We start from the raw sequence: 22704 nt of genomic DNA, 5'->3' as shown, positions 1-22704 counted from the left end.
TACTGTGTAAATAAGTTGATCACATTTTCCCGAATATTACTCTGATCAATGAACTTGCACAAAAACTACATTTGAGGGGATGACCGCAAATGAATTTTTAGTGGTAGCTTTTTTGTACTTCACACGTACCCCACGAAGAAGTGATAATAAATTTAATAAAAAAAAGTAGTCTGACCAAGTGTTTCTGATTGTTTGTCGTCTTTCAGTCAAAATTACAAACAGCAGCCTATATGTGCACACCAGACTATTTTACTCACTCTAAAAGAGAGCCGATACAGATTTGAAAGAGTAGGTGACGGTAGAATTGATACGCGATCCTGATTTTGTGAAAAATATTTGTTGGAGGTCAGCTGTCAGAGTTACATGTGCTGAACAATATTTAATTCACCGCCCATTTGATTTAATAGTTTGTACAGTTTTTACACAAGTTCTAACTTTTCTAGAAACAATTTCGTTTACAATTTCAATTATTTTTTTTTCGTTTTCATATTTTTCAAGCAAGTTTTTTTCTAAGATTTATTATACAATTTACGTTTGTCAATTGTGTTCGAATAATATTTGTTTCCTTCGAATCGAAAAGTTGCTGTGTTAAGAATTTATTTGTTTAGCGTAACGTTTTTCTTGTGCCACATTAAAAATGTCCGTGATTTCATCTGCCACGTCACTAACATCATCGGCCAATTCCGATCAAGGTGAATTCGGCCTTACAATTTCAAAGCGTTAACACAAACAATTTGATCATTTTCTTTCGATCAAACAGAACCGATTGAAATTACGACCCCAAGATCGACAGGAACATTTGCTCGGAATATCGCCAAAAAATTCAAACCAACCGCACATTGTTGTCATATCTGCCGGTGTAACTTTAAATTAGCCGATGATCGTAATAATCATTTCAAAGTTCATCGATCCAAAATTATACTTCGAATGTCGCATTTCACTGAGAGGTAAGCAAACGTAAAAAAGAATCGAATGAAAAAATGGACGCAACACAATTTGTATCAATTTACAGTGCTTATACAAAAGCACTATCCATCCATTGCAAGCTGGCTACACCAAACGACGAGTCATCGGACTTGATGGTCGCTATAACAAACACTTCCCAGCAGACAGACTTGAAAATTGGTCATATTTATTTCTCCACTGGCAGTTTTGTTAACTACTGGAAAAACGATATTTTACCGTTCGTGTTGCCTAGAGGTAAGTTGGTACTGGTGGTACAAACCTAAAATTGCTGATGTTATAATCCGACCGGTAAATACATTTTCAATACGTAATTACCAGTGACTATTTTTGGGAAAACACTTTACCTTATTTCCCAACTTTTCTCACTTTTTGTTAGGTTTTCCCGCATTTTCCATACTTTCCCGAATTTTCACAAAGTTTTTTTTTTGAAAACTTTGGAAAATTCGATATTTGAAAAATATTGGAAAATGTTTTCTCAAAAAATAGTCCCTGAACGTCACACGATGAAGTGAGATCTTACACGTATTTTCGATAGATTTGACGCAGCAAAAGTGCATAAAGAATAGTCAAATCTATTTTGACAGAAAATATGGGCCAAACACAATCACACACACACCACATTCCTTCGCAAAATATGATGAAGAGCACCTATTTAACGTATTTTGTGAATAACTCCATCATACTGTATTTCTATTCTTACTTTTTTACTCAGCGATAATTTATCAGACTCAATGTTACAACTTTACAACTTGGACCTGGTCCATAAACAAATTACTTGTGAACTTAATCCGCTTCCGTTTTACTTCAGATAACATTATCTGCATTGAAGTTCCCGAATCATTCATCCATCAAATTGAACTGAACAACATGATAATCATTTATCAATCTGATGGTCTAGAATTTGTTGAAATACACAGTTTTAAGGTAGGCACCGGTTGGTAAAAGATACTGAGGGATTCTTTTGAATTTCGACTGACCGAAATCGGCGCTATTTTTTCCGGGACTTTTTTATATATGCCTAGTTAGGCCTTGGTGCCTAGGCCCCAAAACCAGTCTCAGATAATTTTGATCTTCCATACCTGGCTGTTGGTCAATGGTGCTAGGTCGAAAAATGGGGTTTCGTAGTCCGGATTTCATTTACCTAAGGGGACAAGGACACGGTCGTGTATGGGTTCGTTGGAAAGCTGAGATGAAGTACTCCCGGGGCAAAAATTAACTTCAAAAAATTCATAATAAGTTATAATTTAACCAAATAATTGCATTAGTGATGTCCCAGCCCTCGTCAAAGTTCACCCGGATTCCGTCGTATTTGAGAAATTTTCCGGATGTCATATTTTCGGCCGTTTATCACCAAATTTTTTGAAGTTAATATTTGCCCCGGGAGTACTTCATCTCAGCTTTCCAACGAACCCATACACGACCGTGTCCTTGTCCCCTTAGGTAAATGAAATCCGGACTACGAAACCCCATTTTTCGACTTAGCACCATTGACCAACAGCCAGGTATGGATGATCAAAATTATCTGAGACTGGTTTTGGGGCCTAGGGACCAAGGCCTAACTAGGCATATATAAAAAAGTCCCGGAAAAAATAGCGCCGATTTCGGTCAGTCGAAATTCAAAAGAATCCCTCACTAGCAGGCAAAATGTAATTATTTTTTCGATCAGGTGCTCACCGATAAACCAACTATTTGTCGCATTTACGAGCACAATGAACCAATGTTTATACCGAAGGAGCCAAAGGTGCCAGAAGGAACTTTGTAATGATTAAATAAATTTTCTTAAAATTACATTTTCAACCGGATTCCTATTCGCTCCATTCTAGGAAAATGTTTTTGTATCCAATCCAAAACTATTTTGTGCCCAAAAATATTAAAGAGTTGGTCAAAAAACGGTTCAAGTGTACGGTAGAGATGTCCGATGATGAGCGAATATTATATCAACAATTGCGGTAAAAAATTGTTCTAATTGACTGATAAAAGTGGATAATCGAATTGTGTTTATCCGTTTCCTTACAGTGAGTTGAAACACATCGAGGATGCGCTCCGATTAAATCCAGCGAATTATGCGGATGTGTTATCACTCCTGATATACATTGAGGATTTTACGGCACAAAAAGAGATGTACAAGTATGATCTCTTCGTTAAAAATATATATGAGGCAATCCATGCGGTTGGTGGCAATATTTTTAAATACAAGGTACGTGGTCAATTGATACTTCGATAACTATAAAGACAAAAGAAGGACAACCATTTATGATTGCAAATATTTTTGATTTTGTCTACGCCACTCACAAACTTATTAATAGGCTCCGTGATTAATTGACATGGCCTCTTCACCTTGTGAAAAAGAGGTCCACACAGTCCAATATCTGTCTAATCGTCTGTTGCCTTCCTATTTACTCGAAAAAACCGATGGTGGTACAGTGTATTAGATCGGGTTCAGTACCCTGAGTTGGCACATACATCAGTTTATCCCCATTGGTCTTGTTATCCGCAACAGCCGCTCTAAACAAAAAATTTAAAAATTGTCGAAATCGGGATATGAGAGCAAACTGAGAGTTCAAAAAGCAACTCAATTGGCCTCCATTATCTAACGCTTTAACAATCTCCTGTCGACTAATTTTATGCTCTGAGCGCGAAGCCCTATCGATCGTACTGGTGCCACCATCAGTAAACATTACAAAAATATTTAAATTGTTAGCTGCAAGTGACTGCATCATAAAACGAACAACATTTCCAGGTCTACAATTTGGCCAAAAAATTGCCATTTTTGATGGAAAACGATCGAATTTGGATAAGCCCATGCAAATTCAAGTCAAAAGCTGAACGTGTCTATGGGAATGTAATCGCTGTACACTCGGACGCATTCTATTTTCGATTGGAACGCAATGATTACTTTTTCAAGTTTGGCAATTCGAAACTCACATTTCGACTCCATTTCCTTGCGAATCGTTTGACTTATCAAATGGAACAACATGCCGTCGAACGAGTAAAAGTCAACAATCTGAGCGACTTCATGTTCCCATCTTCACCACAACTGTTGCAGCTCGGGAGCCAAAACTCGTAAGTCTGTGATATATGTCTTATAAAGATCCAAACGTTTTGGTGGACAAAGTCTTAACCAGTTCTTATAAGAATGTTCAGCTACTCTGTTCCCGTTCTCTCTTATTTCCTCCTTATCTCAAACGCGCCGCATTTTTGCAGTTTGGTCTATTTCAACAACGACATTCGTAGTAATATGGAGCAAATGCAAGCAGTCGAAAATATAACACATGGTACCGCCTATCCTGCACCGTATTTAATCTTTGGACCACCCGGTAAGTTCCGATATAAAAAATTGCATCCACGCACTCCATTGTTCATTCGGATTGCACATTAGGTACTGGCAAAACGAAAACCATTGTGGAGGCCATTCTACAAATCTGGAAGACTCAACCTAACAGCCGAATTTTAGTGTGCGCTTCCTCGAATTCAGCTTGTGATGAAATCGCACAGCGTCTTTTGAAGTTCATTCCTAGTCAGGACAGAGACGTCGATGCATTCAATTTATTTCGACTGTATGCGACGTCACTCAACAAGGACAGTCCCGATCAATCGATTCTGGATACATCGAATTTCTTTGACAGATTTTACCCACCCTTGCCAACATTATATCAATATCGGATCGTAGTTGGTACACTCGGTGTTGCTGGCAGATTAAGTATGAAGTTCTGTTTGCCTGTTTGCACAATTCAATTCATTTGCTTTCATTTTCAGCTCAAGCTCGAATTAGCACGAATCACTTTACACATTTGTTCATCGATGAGTGCGGATCGGCAACAGAAACGGCCTCGTTGATTCCGATTGCCGGTGAGTTTAGTATTCCCATTTTTAATCTCGTATCATGGGCTACTATGTCCAGGGCCAGCCAAATACAGGTTCGTTCATGCAGTCATCAATTTACAAATTTGCAGGTATTTGCAGTTCGATGGGACAACTCAATGCACACATAATTATGTCTGGCGATCCAATGCAGTTAGGCCCAGTATTGTCATCAAAAACAGCCGAAACGTTAGGACTCGGTAGGACTTGATACCATTTTATTGACTCAATCGGCGCCAATTAATCGCAAACTTTTAAGGTCGATCGATGATTGAACGACTGATGGATATGGATATATACAAGAGAGACCCGGTAACGAACAGATACAATCCGAAGGTGCTAACGAAATTGATTCAAAATTATCGATCACATCCGTCTATCATTCAAATCTCGAACCAAATGTTTTACGATAACGAATTGATCCCATGCGCGAAAAAAGGTAAAAATCTCTGACTTTGGGTTTGTCGTTTCGCGGGAGTTTAATTGGGCTACTTATACAGAAATAACGGATGTATGTCTGAACTGGAAACTGTTGCCAGCGAACAATTTTCCGATGATTTTTGAGGTTGCTGCTGGCGAAGCTGAACAAGAAACTAATTGTACAAGGTTTGTTCGCTAGTTACATTATACCCAATTAAACTTCTTTAGTTTGCTTTGCATGTTCGACCGTTGTCTGTTTTCGTATTTTTTATTTTTATTTTTAAATTGATGCGTATTGTGTACCCAATGCCACAAATCTTTTTCTCATAAGACTCATAGCATCATGTAAATATTGTGATGTTGTATCTAAGATAAAAGTTTACCGAGTTGACGTGGATTAACCATTAAAAAATTTCCAATCATTTTCTTTTCCCCAGCTGGTACAACAAAGTTGAACAGAGTCGCGTCATGTTCTATTTAGACGAACTGCTTAATAATGGAGTAAATGGACTAAAGTTCAGCCAGGCCGATGTTGGTGTCATTTCGCCATACAAGAAGCAGGTGTGATATGAAGGAATCGGTTTGTCGATTGTCGATTCTAAAATTGAAATTTCTTTCCAGTGTACACAGATCGAAGACGCTTGTCGTCGGAAAGGTTGGCGCGATATTATGATTTCGTCAGTTGAACAATTTCAAGGAAAAGAGAAGAAAATCATTATTGTCTCGACGGTACGATCGCAGTCGGACAATATTGGATTTTTGAATAATTTTCGGGTGAGTTTTTCAATAATTTCTTGCACCGTGCATTCCCAATCAATGATTTTCGTTCCATCAGCGACTGAATGTGTTATTGAGTAGAGCTCAGGCATTACTGATTATCATCGGCGATGCGCAAACATTACGAACGGATGCAAATTGGAGCAAGGTCATCGAAATATTCGAACAAAATAACGCAATTATTTCATGTAACGGCAAGTCCTCACAACAGCGAACCGATTATATTTATCAGCAACGCAATATGCAGTGATTGTTTTTTGAGTGTTTAGCTTCGATTCCAATCAATTTTCTTTTTTGTTAATATTTTTTTCGCTTTATATTTTTGTATTTGAATTTTGTTGCTTTATTTGTACAATCACACCCCCTACGACTTAGACAATAAGCTGACTTGTAACAGAAATTGCGAGCAGTTTAGGTAATAAATTTTTTTTTAAATAGTTTCGTCTTGGTATTTTTACTGTCCTCACTTACTACGACCTTTTATTGAGATGTTGGAATCATATTTGGTACAGACCGTCACTTAAATGTTAAACATGCTGACTGCCAACCAAATAGCAAATATTTCGATGATTCCGTACATGATTTGCTTCGCGCCATGAATTTCATAGGTTTTATAAGAAAACGAGAAAATAACTGGCACATTTTGCTAGGAGAGAGATTTTATTTCATTTCCATTTAGACAATCTTTCTACATTTCCAATACAATCCAACGCATCCAACAACAGGTTGTTCGACTGACGTACACATATCTAAGTGCGTCTGTTTGCTGTACATTCACCAATAAGATTGATTTTTTTCTGGCTGCGCCACTATTATGAGCAGTCTTTTTTGTCGCCAATTAACTAAATTCACCAATAATAGTAATTAATGCAATCGAGGTGCAAAGTACTTTATTAGGCTCTAGATGTGTTATTATGACACAAGACCGCCGACAGTGTGTCATAATACACATCGTGAGCCTAATAGAGTTCTTTGCATCGAGTTGCACGCTGAACTTCCCGATTTTGAATAAAAAAATTATTTTTTTTGTAGCGAATCTCAAAAGTTTCCCGGGAGCAATGCTACCGTGCTATTTTGTATATATTATGATGCTGAGTGGCATAAAAGGTTTAGCTGTTGAATCTTTTGCGTGTAAACTTGTATTCGCTATTACTGAGTCTCTCACCATGTCATTCATTGCCAAATTCAAGTCTATCTTTCACGGTAGTAATGATGGTTTTGGAACGACTTACAATACGAATTATTATTATTTTCAATGCTTTCATGTCGTTCATGAAATGAATTATATCGTCAATCGAGAACTCACCAAATAATTCTGCTTCTTCTAGCAATGGCAAAATATTCATCAGTCTAGGTGCAAACTTACCGACCCATGCACATTAATTATTCTCAATTTTAGGATAGTTGGATGCCTCAATATGTAATCGAAAAATGGTTCGAGTAGCAGGATAAGGAATTCTACATTGGGTTACAGTCTTCAAATGAAATTGTGTGGTAATTTCAGCTGTAGTCGATATTCTCCACGTCATTGAATTCAACTTTAATTCTTGTAAATTTGGGAACGAAGGGAACGAGAACATGTTTGGAAATAAGGTGTCGTACGGAACGACCAAATTTCGCAATTGTAGCATTGATCGTAGAAGCGATGCGTCCCATTCTTCCCAGTCCTACTCGGTTATAATTTCCAAATGCTCAAGGTTAACGTTTTTGCAATCAGACGATTGAACACAAACAGTATGAATGCTTGGAAATGGCTGACAAAGCGATTCAATGATCCATCTTTCAAATCTACTCCTAGAAATGTGAAATCGGTCAACGACTCAACACAGTACTCATTCACATAGAACATCAGACGTTCAAAGTTAATGTCCGACAGTGTCAGTGTCATATCGTCTATTAACATGTGTAGCAATTCAATTTCCATTCGATGTACCAAATACCCGAAACAGCATAATTTTCAAGTTTCCGGTTGCAAGGCAAGAACAGCCAAAAAACCAAATGTGAAGCCGATGAGAAGTGAAACCGTTAATTCTCACAACTGCCTTTCCATATTGCAAAGAAAATGTCAGATCAAAACGCCTATATCTGGAACAGTTGCAGACATTTACTTACAGAAATTGGAGAAACACATCATTCCGAAACACAGCAAGATCATATTCTGGAAGAGATACGTAGATGATGTTTTTGCAATAATCGAAGGCGATGTTACAGATGCAAATAATATAAAAGACCAGCTCAACTTATACCACCCACAAATTCAATTTACAATGGAAACGGAACAAAATAACGAAATCGCTTTCCTAGACATCCTAATAAAACGAACGGAAGAAGGACAAATTGAAACGAAAGTCTACAGAAAAAACACACACACGGACAGATATTTAAATTTTAATTCCTTCCACCATAAATCACAAAAGATTTCGGTCATAGACGCATTGGTTTACCGTGCTTTCAAAATCTGCAGTCAAAATTACCTTCAAAACGAATTAGACCATATTAAGCGAACCCTACAAGAAAACGCATTTCCAATTGAATTCATTAATAGAAGAATTGAAAGAATGAGACTAAAATTCGGAAACCCGAATGAAGCCTTGAACAGAACATCAAATGTCATAACCGAAATCGTAAATCCACTCAACAATAATTTATTACAAAATCCACCAAATGAGAACAACACAATAACGTTATCCCAAGATCAACAAGAAGACAAAGAAAATGACGAATACTGGGTTCCATTACCATATATAGGTAACATATCAAACAAAATCGGAAGTTATTTACGCCGTAAACTGAAGTGGAAGATAACTTTTACCCCAGGCATAAAAGTCTTAAATATGCTCCGAAGTCTGAAAGATAAAGAAAATGAAAATCAAGCAGGAATTTACTCGATTCCATGTGGTACCTGCGACCAAGTATAATTAGGTGAAAGCATGAGATTTGAAGAGAGAAAAGACGATCACGAAGGCAACGTAAGAAGACGAGAATATAAAAAATCAGCCATTGCAAGACATGTTATAAGAAATAAGCAACACAAGATCAATTGGAACGAAGGAAAAATATTAATCAAAGAAAAAGATTTTAACTTAAGAAAGGTCAAAGAAGGTCTCGCTATACAACAAAGCCAAACACCATTAATGAACACTGACAAAGGTTTGGTTTTGAGCAATGCATGGACTCCAATAATCCCGAACGTTTATGATTTCGCTAAGTAAACATATCAAAATTCATTGTAACCATTTCATAAGTAGGCCCGTCTCATTTAGTTTTCATCCCTGATGAAGCTCACTGATTGTGAGCGAAAGCTCGGAAAATAAAAACTTTACAAAAATCTAAACCACGTATTCCAATTAATAAAAAATCAATGTCAGATCAGCGACAATTTTCAACTTTTTGCTTGTGTCGGCTACATTCAATAAATCAGGCACAGGCAAGTAACGGAAAATGTTTTCCAGACAATCAATGCAGAGATTTTCCAGCGTCATATCTTCATATCGTTCTGGTCGTGATGTCATTTTGTTACCAAAGCTGTATATTCAAATCGAAAGTGAAGAAATAGTACATTAACATCGACAGGAATTTTGGTTTAAGCATTTACGGACGGCAAGATCATGAAGTAATCTATTAGTTCATTTGATGGAAGTTTTGCAGCAGACCTTTACTTCATTAGCTTCTATATGCCCCAAGTTTATTGGCTCATCTAGAGATGTGCGGGCCGCCCGAAATTCATCTACCCGACCCGGCCCAGCATATATATAAATATGGCATAGCCGTTCATAAAAGGTTTTTTTTATACAATTAGAGACTTTACACCCTTCACACTTACGAAAAATAAAATTATTTGAATTGGTTGCCTTCGTTTCTGAACTAATAAACGTAAACAACACAGAGTGGATGAAGAATACGATCGTTCTCTACACACGATAAAAATGTCTACCACTCATCAGAAGAATATGGTTGGCATAACACTGAAGGACATATATTTTAGAGAGAAGAGAACAGATGGCATTCGTTACCGTATACCGTTACGGTTTTAATGGTATGTACGTCACTGTTTGTAAATATTTGTTTTGGTAAGTTTGAGCGTGCCACACACGTGCCAAAACAAGCATTTACACACAGTGACGTATCACATTTTACATGCTAGTGAGTGGTAAGTCACAAACAGTGACGTAAAGTACACTTTACCGCCCGCTGGGATGTAATAAATATTATGCACGTATGAAAAGGCGGTCGAGGCTTGCCGAGACGGCTTGTCATACGTGCATATTCTTTTTTATCGCATAAGCGAAAACGAGACAACAAGATATGCGAATGACACTTTGACAATTTACAGAAGTATAATGTTTGTTTATATATCCTAGGTGAATAATTTTTTCGGGGAATCACACCGCGTATGCGATAATAAATATTATGTACTTATGACAAAGCGGTCGAGGCTTGCCGAGACGGCTTGTCATACGTGCATATTCTTTTTTATCGCATAAGCGAAAACGAGACAACAAGATATGCGAATCACACCGCGTATGCGATAATATATATTATGCACCTGTTGCCAAGATTGATATTTTGACGTGTAGGACATTATTGCCCTAGCCGAAGGCGTGGGTCATAATGTCTACACGTCAAAATAACAGTCTGGCAATAGGTGCATATCATATTTTATCTGTCGAGAACAGATATATCGAGATAAACAAAAACTCCCTAGAGGGATAAGCTCGAGATTATCGTTCTAGACAGATAAAAAAAATTAAGCGCATCTAAGTTGATCATATACTTGGTGGCATTATAAAAATTTTGTGGCGCATACTTTATTTGCTAGACGAAGTCGTTTACATTGCAATATACACATTCTAGCTGAAATGCTAGAATGGATTTGAATGTGGATAGTCAGGGGATTCAGCAATTTCGAAAATCGTGTGTACTTTATTGCACGACTCCTAGGCAATTACTTTCATAGTTGTTTGTATGTGTGTGTTAGAGAGAGATATACGAGCTTTGCAATGAGAAAATAGGCTGGCACTATGTCGGTATGAAATAGTATGTTACAACCTAATGCTTAGTTTCCTCTTACCAAAAAAAGTACTCCGTGTGAGAGACAAAATTGAATTTTTTCAATTTTTCTTTGTTTATTTGACAGTTTGCTCTCTCACGGCGCTCTAACGGCTCTCTCACGGCGTACTTTTTTTAAGTGGAATGGGCACTTAAGAGTAATTATACCCAGAGAGGAAATTCGTATGACGAAATGTGGTTTCAACATTATTTTGTATAAGATACACACTTCATATAATTCTAACCATCACATATATGCTTTGACGCTTTTGATAGTACAATTTGCCCTCTTAATTAAGTGGGCAATCACATACCAATAAACATTTCGCATATTTTTTTCAATAATTTACAGAAAAATACTATAATGAAAAAACTTCGTTTGTGGCATTGTATTCAAAATACTGGTTGCGTTTCCTCATTGTAACGCGATATATATCCGTTCTTTTAAATATTTACTGCTCCTTGGATCGCTTGTCATTTCGTTCAGCATAGAACCAAGTTTTTCAATCGATTCCTTGCCTTCTTTACACCAAGGCCCCATCGTTTCTATATCAATGGCCACGAAATGATAATTTGGACTTGATATTTGACGAGTAAAGTGTGTCGGTGCATGTCGCATCGCATAATAATGATTTGCCTTTGATGATTACCATGATGGTTACAAACCTTGGTCAAGTAAGGGACTCGTAATTGCACACGTTTGAATGTGTGCGTGAGGATATATGAGTGTGAATGTTTGTGGAACGAGTGGAACAAGGTTTGGAATCTTTTAGAAGTTTGCTTATCCGGACCAGATGCCAACAAACACAAAATGATATTCCTAGCGCTAGCGAATATTCGAATTATGAGACAAACGTTTGTTTTATGAGTGGGTGTCCGTTAGAAGACATGACCATTGACCATCACAACAAACATTTATTATTGTACTCAAAGGCTAAACTTCTTACGGTGGGGCTGAAAATTGTTTTTTCTACATGTTCTTGTACATGCGATTTCTTGGCTGAAAGTTATTTCTGGTACAAAATCAAAATTTTTCTGTTCTGACACGAAACATTCAGCTGGGGAAATTTTCAAAAAAGTGATAAAAATGACGTGACTGAAAAAGAGGGAACAACACTTCATGTCTGTCCGAGTAAAATGAGTTCATGGTGACTGTGAACCGTTTCGTTTTGGTATTATTTTGATGAGACGTGCAATGGACAAATCCATGTAATTTGGGCATTGGTGATGTAGGAATCAGGGACTAAAGTAAGGAAAAAGTATGTAGGCAATTGGCGACAGTGCCCCTCAAAGTGGCGACACTGCCGTCGACATTTACCACTACAAAAATTTCACTGTATCATATGGTGAAACGGATTTTCTAACTAAGGAGAATATTTACACCATGCAATTAATGCTTCGACTGAACTCAATAATTTTAACCAATAAATTACCAACAAAATTTGCGTCACAAATGACAATTGTTGAGGAACAGCACGATTTTCAAGAAAATTTTAGGATAAAATAAAATAACTTTAAAGACGAAAACCGAATCATTCGTTAAATTTGTTAAGTTCAGACGCAGAATGCGACACCATTAGCGGTCATGAGTTCGAAAGTTTGAATTACAACGCCAAAATTCTAACTTCAAGTTTGCAGACTTATCTAGATATTTCCCGGCCAGTTTTTCCCGCAGCACAGAAAGAAACGACGTCACCAGAAGGTAGGTTTAACTAGGTAAAGGAAACCGGAAGGCTTTTGGCAATACCGGTTTTCGGTAATACCGGACACTGTAATACCGGTATTACCGGTTTTTCATTGAATTTCTCTCCATAAATCTCAAATACAATCGAAGAATTAATGTGTAGGATCATTTCAGACTGGTTTTAATGCAGATCACTATTTTGAATACTTCGTTCAGTTTGAAAAATTACTTCCATTAGGACACCTTTAAATACAGTCATGGAGTAGAACCGTACTTTCATTCTATTATACTTTCGTGTTGTTTAAATTCTCAAATTTAAGATCTGTGGATTTAATCTGCAGAAGTGTTTACAAAATTTATAGACATTCAATGAAATCAAAACATCTCTACACAAATTGATATTGGGTCTGAGTCCTCATTTGTCTCATGTAATTTTCAGTAAAAAAGGGCTTCATCTTACACAATTCCATTTCGTATCGCTGGTCTAGAGACACCTGGTTTAAGTAAGATCAATGTTTTCTACTTTTCCAAAAGTCCATAATCGCTTACATTCCGCAGCTAATTTTTGTATCATCGAAAGTAAGTTTTAAAAAAAATTTAGCTCGCTCCGCTCGCAATTTCTTTTCTTTCAGGAAAAATTCTGAAATCTCTCAATCTTAAAAATTTGAAATTAAAAAAAATTCGTTGTCAAATCTTAAAACCAGTGATTCCAGTTAAGGAACATAATTAAAATAAAGTCTGCGACTTTATTCGCCTAAGACGAGATCACTTATTTCAAGTTTTGTTTTAAAAATTAGATTTGGCCCCTTCAGAGCAAAAACATGGGACAAGATGTGGCTACACCGAAAAAAATTCTTATTTTAGTCCCTGGTAGGAATAGAACGGCTAAACTTTTGATTTTATTTTTCTAGCTTCTGTACTTCCCCGATAGCTAGCCGTTCGCCACATCACAACACCATTGAGTTTCCCAGTGTTTTACACTAACTTAAACCCTCACTTTATCGATCACGGACCCACTCTACCAACAATTCTGCCCATCTTAGAATTAAATCAAAAATTTCGATTACTTTCAACTAGGAAAAGAATTTTTAGAATCGGCTCAGATTATTCTTCAAACTGTGAATCGACAAAGAAAAATAACAAAATGTGAAGAAACGACAAAGAAAATAAAAAAGAGCCAAAGCTGCTGTTGTTCGATTATTTGTTGTTTCTTCACATTCTGCTGATTTTCTTTGTTGCTTCTTCACATTTTGTTGCGTATCTGTGGCGTTTTTTCACATTTTTGTTGATTTTTTTGTCGATTTGACTTTGTCGATTTTTCGCAGGAATGTCAGATTCATTCTCTCAAGGTATATTTGATGCGTAATTGCGTACCTCTTAGCGTATATATGTGAGAACTAATTGGAAATTAGAATATTGAAAAGTCTTATGAATTTTGGTAGGAATGATCCAATCAGTCCGTTCAACTTACGATCAGTTTTACAATCAACCTCCTTTACCCGACTTTAAAATTCAATTCGAAAAAAAAATTGCTCCGCTTTACTGCTCACAATGCACATTCAAGCGGATATTAGTCCTGCATTATATCATTGAATAGCGGCAATCTCGAAAACGTATAACCGAGTCAACACATTATTCACATCAAGAACTACGGCACATGAAAATGCATTCTCCCATCTAAACAACTATACGTTCGTTGGCCGAATCACAAAACAAAGACGTCATTTCTCAACGGAAATTAATTTAATGATTTCGTTAGCATATTTTGATCGGCAGAGCACAAACAATTTTTAGTAGGTTTTTGTGTCACCAACATTCCGCACTAGAACATTTTTCGAAGTTCATTTAACTGATATCCTCTTTGGACGCTTTCTCGTCATTGGCGTACTTGTATCGCATATAAACGACCTTCATTCGATCCCACACATTTTCGAACGAATCGAAAGCGGGTCGCACGTCCAAAATGGCAAATTTGAAATTATTATCAGGCATACCGCCATCATAATAATCAATTACATAACGAACGTCTTTCCCACATCGATCAACGATCCAATCATGACGGTCAAATGGCAGTTCGTAACTAGAAACGATTTCAAATGCTAAATTGTTCATGGACAAAAAGTATTCCGGTCTACAAACCCCATCCAGCTTCGTATCCTCGCCCTAGGACTGTATTGTGTTGCCTTTCCGCCGAAACTCTTCAATTTCGGATGGCCACATTCTCTTGCGTGCAAAGCTTCCCATTTCAGAACCTCTTGCCAAGCTTGTTCATTGTTGGCGTTGTGTATTTTGATTATATTATCCATGTCGTTCTGTTTCAAGTCGTCTTTCTTCCATTGCCATCCTAACAAAACGAATTCACATTGACAAATCACGTTACGTTCTCAAATCCAATGAAATTCTAGAACAGGTATGGCCGATCGGCGAATTCGTCTTAAACGCACTCACATTTTATGTCAAAATAATATGAAAATGAGTGCGTTTAAGTACGAAAATCAAATTTTTATGTCCTCCGGGCGGACTATAGACCTGCTCAAATCAGCGAACCGTACCTTTCCGGAGCATGGCATTCCAAAACATTTGTTGGCTGGGATATACCCAGAATTCAGTTGAACCATCTGGTGTGACCTTTGGTATATTTGAAATTTGACGTTCTGTGGGTAATGAGAAGGGTTGATCTGGCGCAGGCTGTTGATTCGGTGCTGGCATCTATCGAAATGGAAATTTTCGTTCAGCAGGTCAAAAATATCAAATCGAATATCGACTGGACAGTTCAGCACACTAACCATGTTCAGTGGATTGATGTCATTGTTTCCATACCCTACTGGACACTCGCCGCCGCTCGTCGGTGGTGGTTGTACTTTCTGGTGCATTGGGCATTCCGGTGGAGGAACGCCTTCCTTGTAGTTACCTTGGTGGTGATGGTGTTGAACGCCTTTCTCAGTTCCCACTGGATGTATCAAATTACCGGCTACAGCTTCGGCTGCCGTTACTGTGTTTCCCATTTTGTCTAGTGCGAAAATGTGGAGAGAGAAAAAACATTAACAGGTATCACTCACATGTTACATAATGCCAATAATTTTCGCAATTTTGCTTGTCCAGATTGTAAATTGACTTGAACTAAGCAACGTATGACATTGATTGTATCCACTCACCTGGGAATGTGGTTTTTAATTTATCAAATTGTCTTCGAACTGCTAATTTTCACGACAAAAAAGAATTCAATAAAGTATTGAATTTCACACGCAAATGTCAAAATGGTCAGAATCCATCTTCAGAACTGTCAGATTCTATGTGGTGTCACCTTTTGACGAACACATGAAACGATTCATTGCTAAGTTTTTTTTCGCGCAATTTTACGAAAAATGGTTCTTACTTCTACGCTTTGGCAATAGTTATTTACGTATCTGTTGTGGACGGTAAGTGAGTGCGACAAGCGAAAATGCCTAAAATAAACCGTCCACAACAGATGCGTATACAACTTTTCATGCTGAGGGCCTAATTTACGAGAAAAATTCCGTATAAACAACACTGAAGGTAATGCCCACCCTTAGTGGATCATTTCAAATACTTTGACGATACGTTCCGTACGTAAGTATGAATGGTAACATCGACATGGTATGAGTATGAAATTGATTTAATTGTTGGATCTTACAATTCCTCTGCTGTGATAGTTTCTAATTTCTTACCAATTACACTGTACCAACATTCGGGTTTTACTTTTTCGTTTCAACTTCAGCTACTCGTCTTATATACGTGTTTTCATTTTTTCTTTCTTGTAATGAGAGAAGCATGCCTACGCCTACATAGAGAAGTGTATATGAATATGAAGCCAACTAAACGACTGGGTGATAACACATCCCAGTATTCACTCTAGAATAGTTTGATTTTTGTGGCCAGAGCGAGTCCGAGGGTCGCAATTTCATTCGAGTTGAAATTTACTGTTTCTCCCAGAGAAACCCAACGTTTTTCATGAACACATAACACAATTTTATCATGGAAAATTGAGGGAAGAAAATAAGGTTGATCACACCGCACACATGATATAGTTATTTACGTATCTGTAATGGACGGTAAATTTGAACAAATTTCGCAAGTTGTAGCCCGAACGATGTGAGTATCTGTTCCAAGGGAGACAACGGTAGTTTTCATCGTTGCATTCAGTTAATGTTTAAGAACCTTTATGTAGAATGATGCAGTGTTAACATTTGAAAAATATTTCTTTTATACAGATTTGAGGGCAATGTTTGATGTTGCCCTCTAACTTCGCTCAATCACTCTCTCCGTTCTCTATACACAGTTGTCTGTCAGGAGCGAGGTTAGGAGCACAAAATTTTAATGATATTTTCACGCAAAACACACTCATAAAGTTATACCTATCAACTGTTGGTCGTTGTCTAATGCACGTTCATCTGAAACGGTGTAGTTGTATACTATAACTATATCTTCATTTATTGCATTGCGGTCAATATATCGACATTAAACACTGTTTTTCGGAGTAATAAACCAAACATTATTTCTCTCAATTATTCCATTGATATGACGTCATTATTATTTATCTAGGTAAATATATCCTACATTAATATATCGATAAGTTGATCGTTTCCGCAATACAATAAAACATTATAAGGTACCAGTGAATATACCACGCACTAATACTCTTCTGTATATTACAATTACACGTACACTCGTTACACTCGTGTTTGTGCAACATACAGAAGAGTATTAATTCTCGGCATTTTCACCGGTACCTTAATGTACTATTATGGATAACTAGAGTAAAATATCAGTTACATTTTTGCATTTATTTTTCGAACTTTTGGAACAATTTTGCATTAATAGAAATTATAGAGTTGCAAGTTTTTGTTTTGTTATGTGAGGCGTTCGTCAAACGAGACGAATGCGCGTGTAGTAATCGCATAACTGAAAATAAAAATTTGCAGACAAAAAAGGAAAAGTTAATTTGCTTGTAAGTGAACAGACACAAATTTCCGTGGAAATTGGCGATTAAGTGTCAATTTCCCTAGTCAATAGGGCGGCGCAACTTTACACCCATCGTACCTAGACTCACACGCATCACCGTGCGTAGAAAACTCTTGCATATCCGGCAAATATTTATAGAAACTATTCAATCCTTTACCATTAATCCCAACATCAATTTCATCCGTTTGTTCTTCCGGTTCTATAGTAGCGTTACATGCTCTCTGCATGCCCCATATAAGCGGGGACATTTTGCATACAAGCAATTTAATGCAATCTGTATTGCCATCTTTCTCTTCAAACATATCCACCAGCCTTTCCGGAAGGCTAGAGTTTCGCAACTCGTTCATCGTATTGGTTAGAATGGGCGATTTAATTTGAAGAAACCAATCGAGTGGTGATCCGTCGCTTAATTTACGCGCTGAAGGTGGTGGTGACTCGGTGGTGTCTTCTTTAGCAGTAAATTTGTCTGTGAATGACGCAACTAACGATCGGCCGATCTAAAGTTTGAAAAATATTTGCTTTTTATTTTGTTTTACTGTTGCAAAAAACGAATCGGAATTGACAATTACTGTTAGGTATGGAAGGACTTTTCACCAATCTTAAGTTTATTTGAACTTATATGAACACCATAATTGCGTTTTATTGAATACAGTAGCAGGACTTCAGGAATACACGACAAGCTAATGATAATCTAATCTAACGATGTCTTATAATATAATACGTAAAAGCATGCTAATGGAGTAAAAGATTTCAAATCAATATCTTGAAAATATTTAGATAAAATGAAGATCTAAAATTCTAACTGTGATAGGTTTACATTTTTGGTTCGATGCGCAATATAAAATTTTTATCGGTAAAGTGCACTTTACATCACTGCTTGTGACAGGTAAAATGCACTTACCGTCCACAAACATGTAAAATGTGGTACGTCTCCTTCGGCTCGTTCCGCAAACCTTACACATTTGCCTAAACAAATATTTACAAACAGTGACGTAACATACTATGCTGTTTATACGCGAATTGCAAAGCCTTCTTTATATCGAGGTTTAAAGTGCGTTTTTTAAGTGAGAAATATATATATAAATTTAAGCAGGGAACTCCCGTTGCGTAGATTTTTTAATACAGTAAAACCACTTCCGTATGAAAAAAATCTTTTTATTAGAAATTTACAACTCCGTTACATATTTACAATCAGTCTTTAACAAAAAATGTACACAAAATTTTTTATTTACATCAGAGAAAGGGTGCATTGAAGTATACATAAATCATTGTGTGGACGGTTTGAAATACATTGACCAGTCAAAATAACAATTTCTAAACTATTACGTAAGTTCTTTTTACAAAAATAAACTTTTTGCAACGCAAGTTAGACCAATATTCTACAGTTTTTGTGTCACGCAAAAAAATTACATAAATCGCGGCTTTGCTCACATAACTTATTTCGATTCGCCCACAATATGTTTTATATTTCCGTCTGTCTGTTGTTTAGTACAATTTTATTTACATTCATCCATTTTAAGCGACATGAAAATAAACCTATTTCATGCCCGCTAAATAAGTTCAAATGTTTACAAGACATCAACTGCTAATATCTTCCAAAAGTACTTCAAAATGCATTCTTATATAGGAAGAGACTTACGATTTAATTATTCTTCCTCAACTTGTTGAATTACATGTGGAAGTGTTTTTCGCAAATATTCAGCGTTATCGACACTGGAGAAAGAGCAATGTATCATTCATAAATTGCGTAACGCTATTTCAGTGCTGTCATCAAAAATAAATCTTATGTCGAGAAATATATGGCCTGTGAAGTTAACACTATCTGCTATCACACCAATATACTTTTCTATATGGGTGCTAAACATACTTCACAGAGAGCGTGTTTACCCCGTTTTTTAGGATTTAATTTTGATGGCAGCACTAACAAAGCGTTACGTAATTTATGAATGATCCCAAACCGTCGCGGGAATAGTAACTGTCGGTGGGGAGAAATAGTATATTTCATGCTTCGGGGTCGAAAATGAGGGGAATTTTTTATGTTTTTCCCAGATTTTCGACCCTTCGCAGGAAAAATTGCATACTTACCTGTATCAGACGATTGATTTAATGCACTTCAGCGTTGAAGTCTGACCAAAGGGAGAAGCTGCAACTCGCGAAATTACCTAAATCAATCTCCACGACACATGCGTAAATAACTGTAGCCCAAACGAAAGTTAGTAAAATCAATCGTCCGAAACAGGTTACGTATATACAACTTTACATGCAAAGAGTCGATTTTTTTTTATTTTCAGGGGCGAGAAAATTTCTGCAAAAACTTCGTTTTCGGCCCAGACAAATGAAAATGTAAACGCTTACCTGCTAGTCGCGGGATAACATTTTAGACTTGGAGAATTTTTTTCGGTGCTTTGGAAACGTTAGCCAGATTTACCTGAGTAATAAAATTCTTCTTACAACTAATTCCAGAAAAATGAAAAATCCAATCGTAACATAATATACGATTAAATACAACTAAATATAATATTGGTGACATACTTGGTAATGCATTAGGTTTTAATTGGCATAATATCATTTCACTAAGGAAAAACTGGGCACTATTTTTGGGATCCCATACTTTGTCAAGTTTTCCGATTTTTTCCCAAATTTTATTATTGAGAAAATATATGAAAAACGTTTTTCCAAAAATAGTCCCTGCGAAAAACTAAATAAAGTTTGTGCGAGATTAAACATCTATTTCTAATTTTCGAACATAATTCTACCAAATTTAGTAAAGTGACGATTTATCCAGAAATGTCTAGTAGTAGCTTGAAATACACAAAGCGAAAAAATTAAAATTATTCAGTTCGTTGGAGTGTAAGCTTAACAGGTTATTTACGTAAGGGAACGGGAATAGTAGATTACTATACCAGGGAAGTAATTTGGTATCTCGTATCACGATAATTAAAACTACCTCGGGCTTCGCTTACTCACTCTGGGGATTATATCCCTCGCCTTCGGCTCTGGTTACACACTTCCCCCTGTTAGTAAGCACATTTTCCCGCAAGTACGCTACATACTATTTCTCCACTTTTAAAAATATATTCGAAAAACACACGTTTTACGCTCGCAGGGGGTTTCATCAAAACCACATGCTATTTAACTGGGACTCATAATGCTGACACTAGTACTATTCGGCTTTAAGCTTTCGTGCAATCGATGAATGATAAATTCACCAATCATACCCCAATCCAATAAACTTTGATGTACATACGATTTAACAACGGTTATACCATTTCTTACCACTTGCGCTATAAAAATAATGCCATTAACTGCTAACGCTCCAATTTTCGCTGAGTCTAACCCAATTAATTGAAGAATATTGGATATCATCAATGTGTTGTGATTATTGTAATCGCCTGGATCATCTTGCCGATTTTGGTATTTATGTTGTTTTGATTTGTTGGAAAATGTATTCGCAACCATATCAGCAATCTCTGATGCATGGTCGATACCTTCAAATGGAAACGGTATAAAAATTGATTGGATGTATGACGGTAGCGAGACACTTTTTATAGATGGGTTGAATGACATCAATTTGAATTTACAAATAGAATTTTGCCATCAATATCTTTAGGACAAGAAAGTTTAATTAAATTGAAATTAAATGCGAGAAGGTAGGTCGTGAAGTTTCCATTACGTCAACTGATTATTATTACTTGGTATATAGGAGTGACATTATCAGAAACATTTTACTGTTCAAAGAGATTTGTGCTTATCTTTCACTCTATTTTTTGTATATATCGGAATTCGAAACTCTTTTGTGATCGACACGTTTGGGGAATTCACAAGAAAAATGCGACACAACGATTGAAACGTAAGTCACATGTCCTGTAATACTCTTTAGAATTTTTGCAATTTGTGTTGCACGTGAAAATACCAGAGGTGCATGTCTCGGCACTTATGTCGAGAGAACGAATTCACAAAATTTCACGATAAATGTGAAACGTGATCGCTGCCCGATTTTAAACCATGATAGCAAGAAGCCTAAGATGAACATTAAATATTAACATATGAGCCAGTTATGTTCCCAGCATGCCATTTTATATTCCATAACGTTAAGAACTCCACGGAATCCTATGGCCTTTAAAAAGATCCACTGTATCTCACCAAATATTTTTCCAGCGAACACAAGTCCATCCTGGATATTTTCACTTAAACTTTTTCGGTTCACAAATAAAGCTTCTTTCGGTTGAACTAAGCACAGGCATTGGAAACAAGCTAAGAAAATGACCGTTTTGCAATTCATATCGTGGGTGAATATATTCCAAGGTACACTTCAGAAAACTTGTCTTCACAACAGTACTGTGCGAGCGAACTAAAACACATAAACTTGAATCACAGATGGTTAAAGATGACAAACTAAAAATATTCGAAACCGAGTGTAAAATTGTAAATGGATGGCTGCATTGGTTGGCGTACCATTTTGTTATCGTGTTACATTACACATAAATTTGAATCAGTTGCCAGACTAATTGTGAAAATTACTTGATTTACTTAAGCGTATTTCGTCGGTATAACATGAGAGAGCAAGCACTGATGAAAAATTGTACCTTTTCTGTAAATAACAACAATTGCATGACTGATTCTTCCATTTGTTATGCTTGTCACTTCATATAAATGGCTTAACTGCATTTTTATTTCGATTTGACTAATTGTATTAAATTGAGATACGTTCTTGTGATCAAAGCAGAAAAAAGAAACGTGAAGCGTGAAGAGACCCGCACGGTACGAACAAATTACATTTTTGTCTCGTTTCTTTTCCATTGGAAGAACAATCGGTATAGCATGTCTCTCGGAAAATGTAGTTCAAGATTTCACATTCATAAATTCATTGGTGATGAAATGCGTGGGTCTATAAATCATTTCGGGCAAAGCGGACGAATATTTAAAGGTTTGCAAAGCAGCAAGTGTTGTTCAGATGCTCAGAT

The 22704-nt window shown here is 36.6% G+C and overlaps 3 protein-coding genes across 4 annotated transcripts; 1 reads left to right on the top strand and 2 right to left on the bottom strand.

The window, feature by feature from the left end:
- Nucleotides 1-271: 271 nt before the first annotated feature.
- On the top strand, nt 272-6305 carry LOC119069188 (putative helicase mov-10-B.1). Of its 2 annotated transcripts, XM_037173134.1 has the most exons (18): nt 338-406; nt 499-692; nt 761-947; nt 1013-1200; nt 1775-1890; nt 2633-2724; nt 2790-2915; nt 2983-3163; nt 3707-4029; nt 4171-4283; nt 4346-4666; nt 4723-4815; nt 4920-5027; nt 5087-5266; nt 5328-5433; nt 5685-5808; nt 5869-6021; nt 6083-6305. In XM_037173134.1, the coding sequence occupies exons 2-18, from the start codon at nt 638-640 to the stop codon at nt 6272-6274; spliced, it is 2658 nt and encodes an 885-aa protein (XP_037029029.1). In that variant the 5' UTR covers nt 338-406; nt 499-637; the 3' UTR covers nt 6275-6305. The 2 variants fall into 2 exon arrangements, with proteins under 2 accessions (XP_037029028.1, XP_037029029.1); XM_037173133.1 differs by having other exon boundaries at nt 272-692.
- An 8176-nt stretch (nt 6306-14481) lies between these two features.
- On the bottom strand, nt 14482-16042 carry LOC119069260 (cytochrome c-type heme lyase). The gene is made up of 5 exons (XM_037173317.1): nt 15913-16042; nt 15544-15767; nt 15310-15466; nt 14897-15101; nt 14482-14837 (listed from the first exon to the last, which is right to left on the bottom strand). The coding sequence occupies exons 2-5, from the start codon at nt 15760-15762 to the stop codon at nt 14603-14605; spliced, it is 816 nt and encodes a 271-aa protein (XP_037029212.1). The 5' UTR covers nt 15763-15767; nt 15913-16042; the 3' UTR covers nt 14482-14602.
- Nucleotides 16043-17641: 1599 nt separating this feature from the next.
- On the bottom strand, nt 17642-22616 carry LOC119069263. Its single transcript, XM_037173321.1, has 3 exons — nt 21884-22616; nt 21017-21228; nt 17642-18237 (listed from the first exon to the last, which is right to left on the bottom strand). Exons 1-3 carry the CDS (start codon nt 22020-22022, stop codon nt 17785-17787), a joined length of 804 nt encoding a protein of 267 aa, XP_037029216.1. The 5' UTR covers nt 22023-22616; the 3' UTR covers nt 17642-17784.
- Between the last annotated feature and the right edge of the window lie 88 nt (nt 22617-22704).

Source organism: Bradysia coprophila, assembly GCF_014529535.1.
Source record: "Bradysia coprophila strain Holo2 chromosome X unlocalized genomic scaffold, BU_Bcop_v1 contig_26, whole genome shotgun sequence".
Classification (NCBI taxonomy): Eukaryota; Metazoa; Arthropoda; class Insecta; order Diptera; family Sciaridae; genus Bradysia; species Bradysia coprophila.
This window is presented reverse-complemented; position numbering and strand designations above follow the sequence as displayed.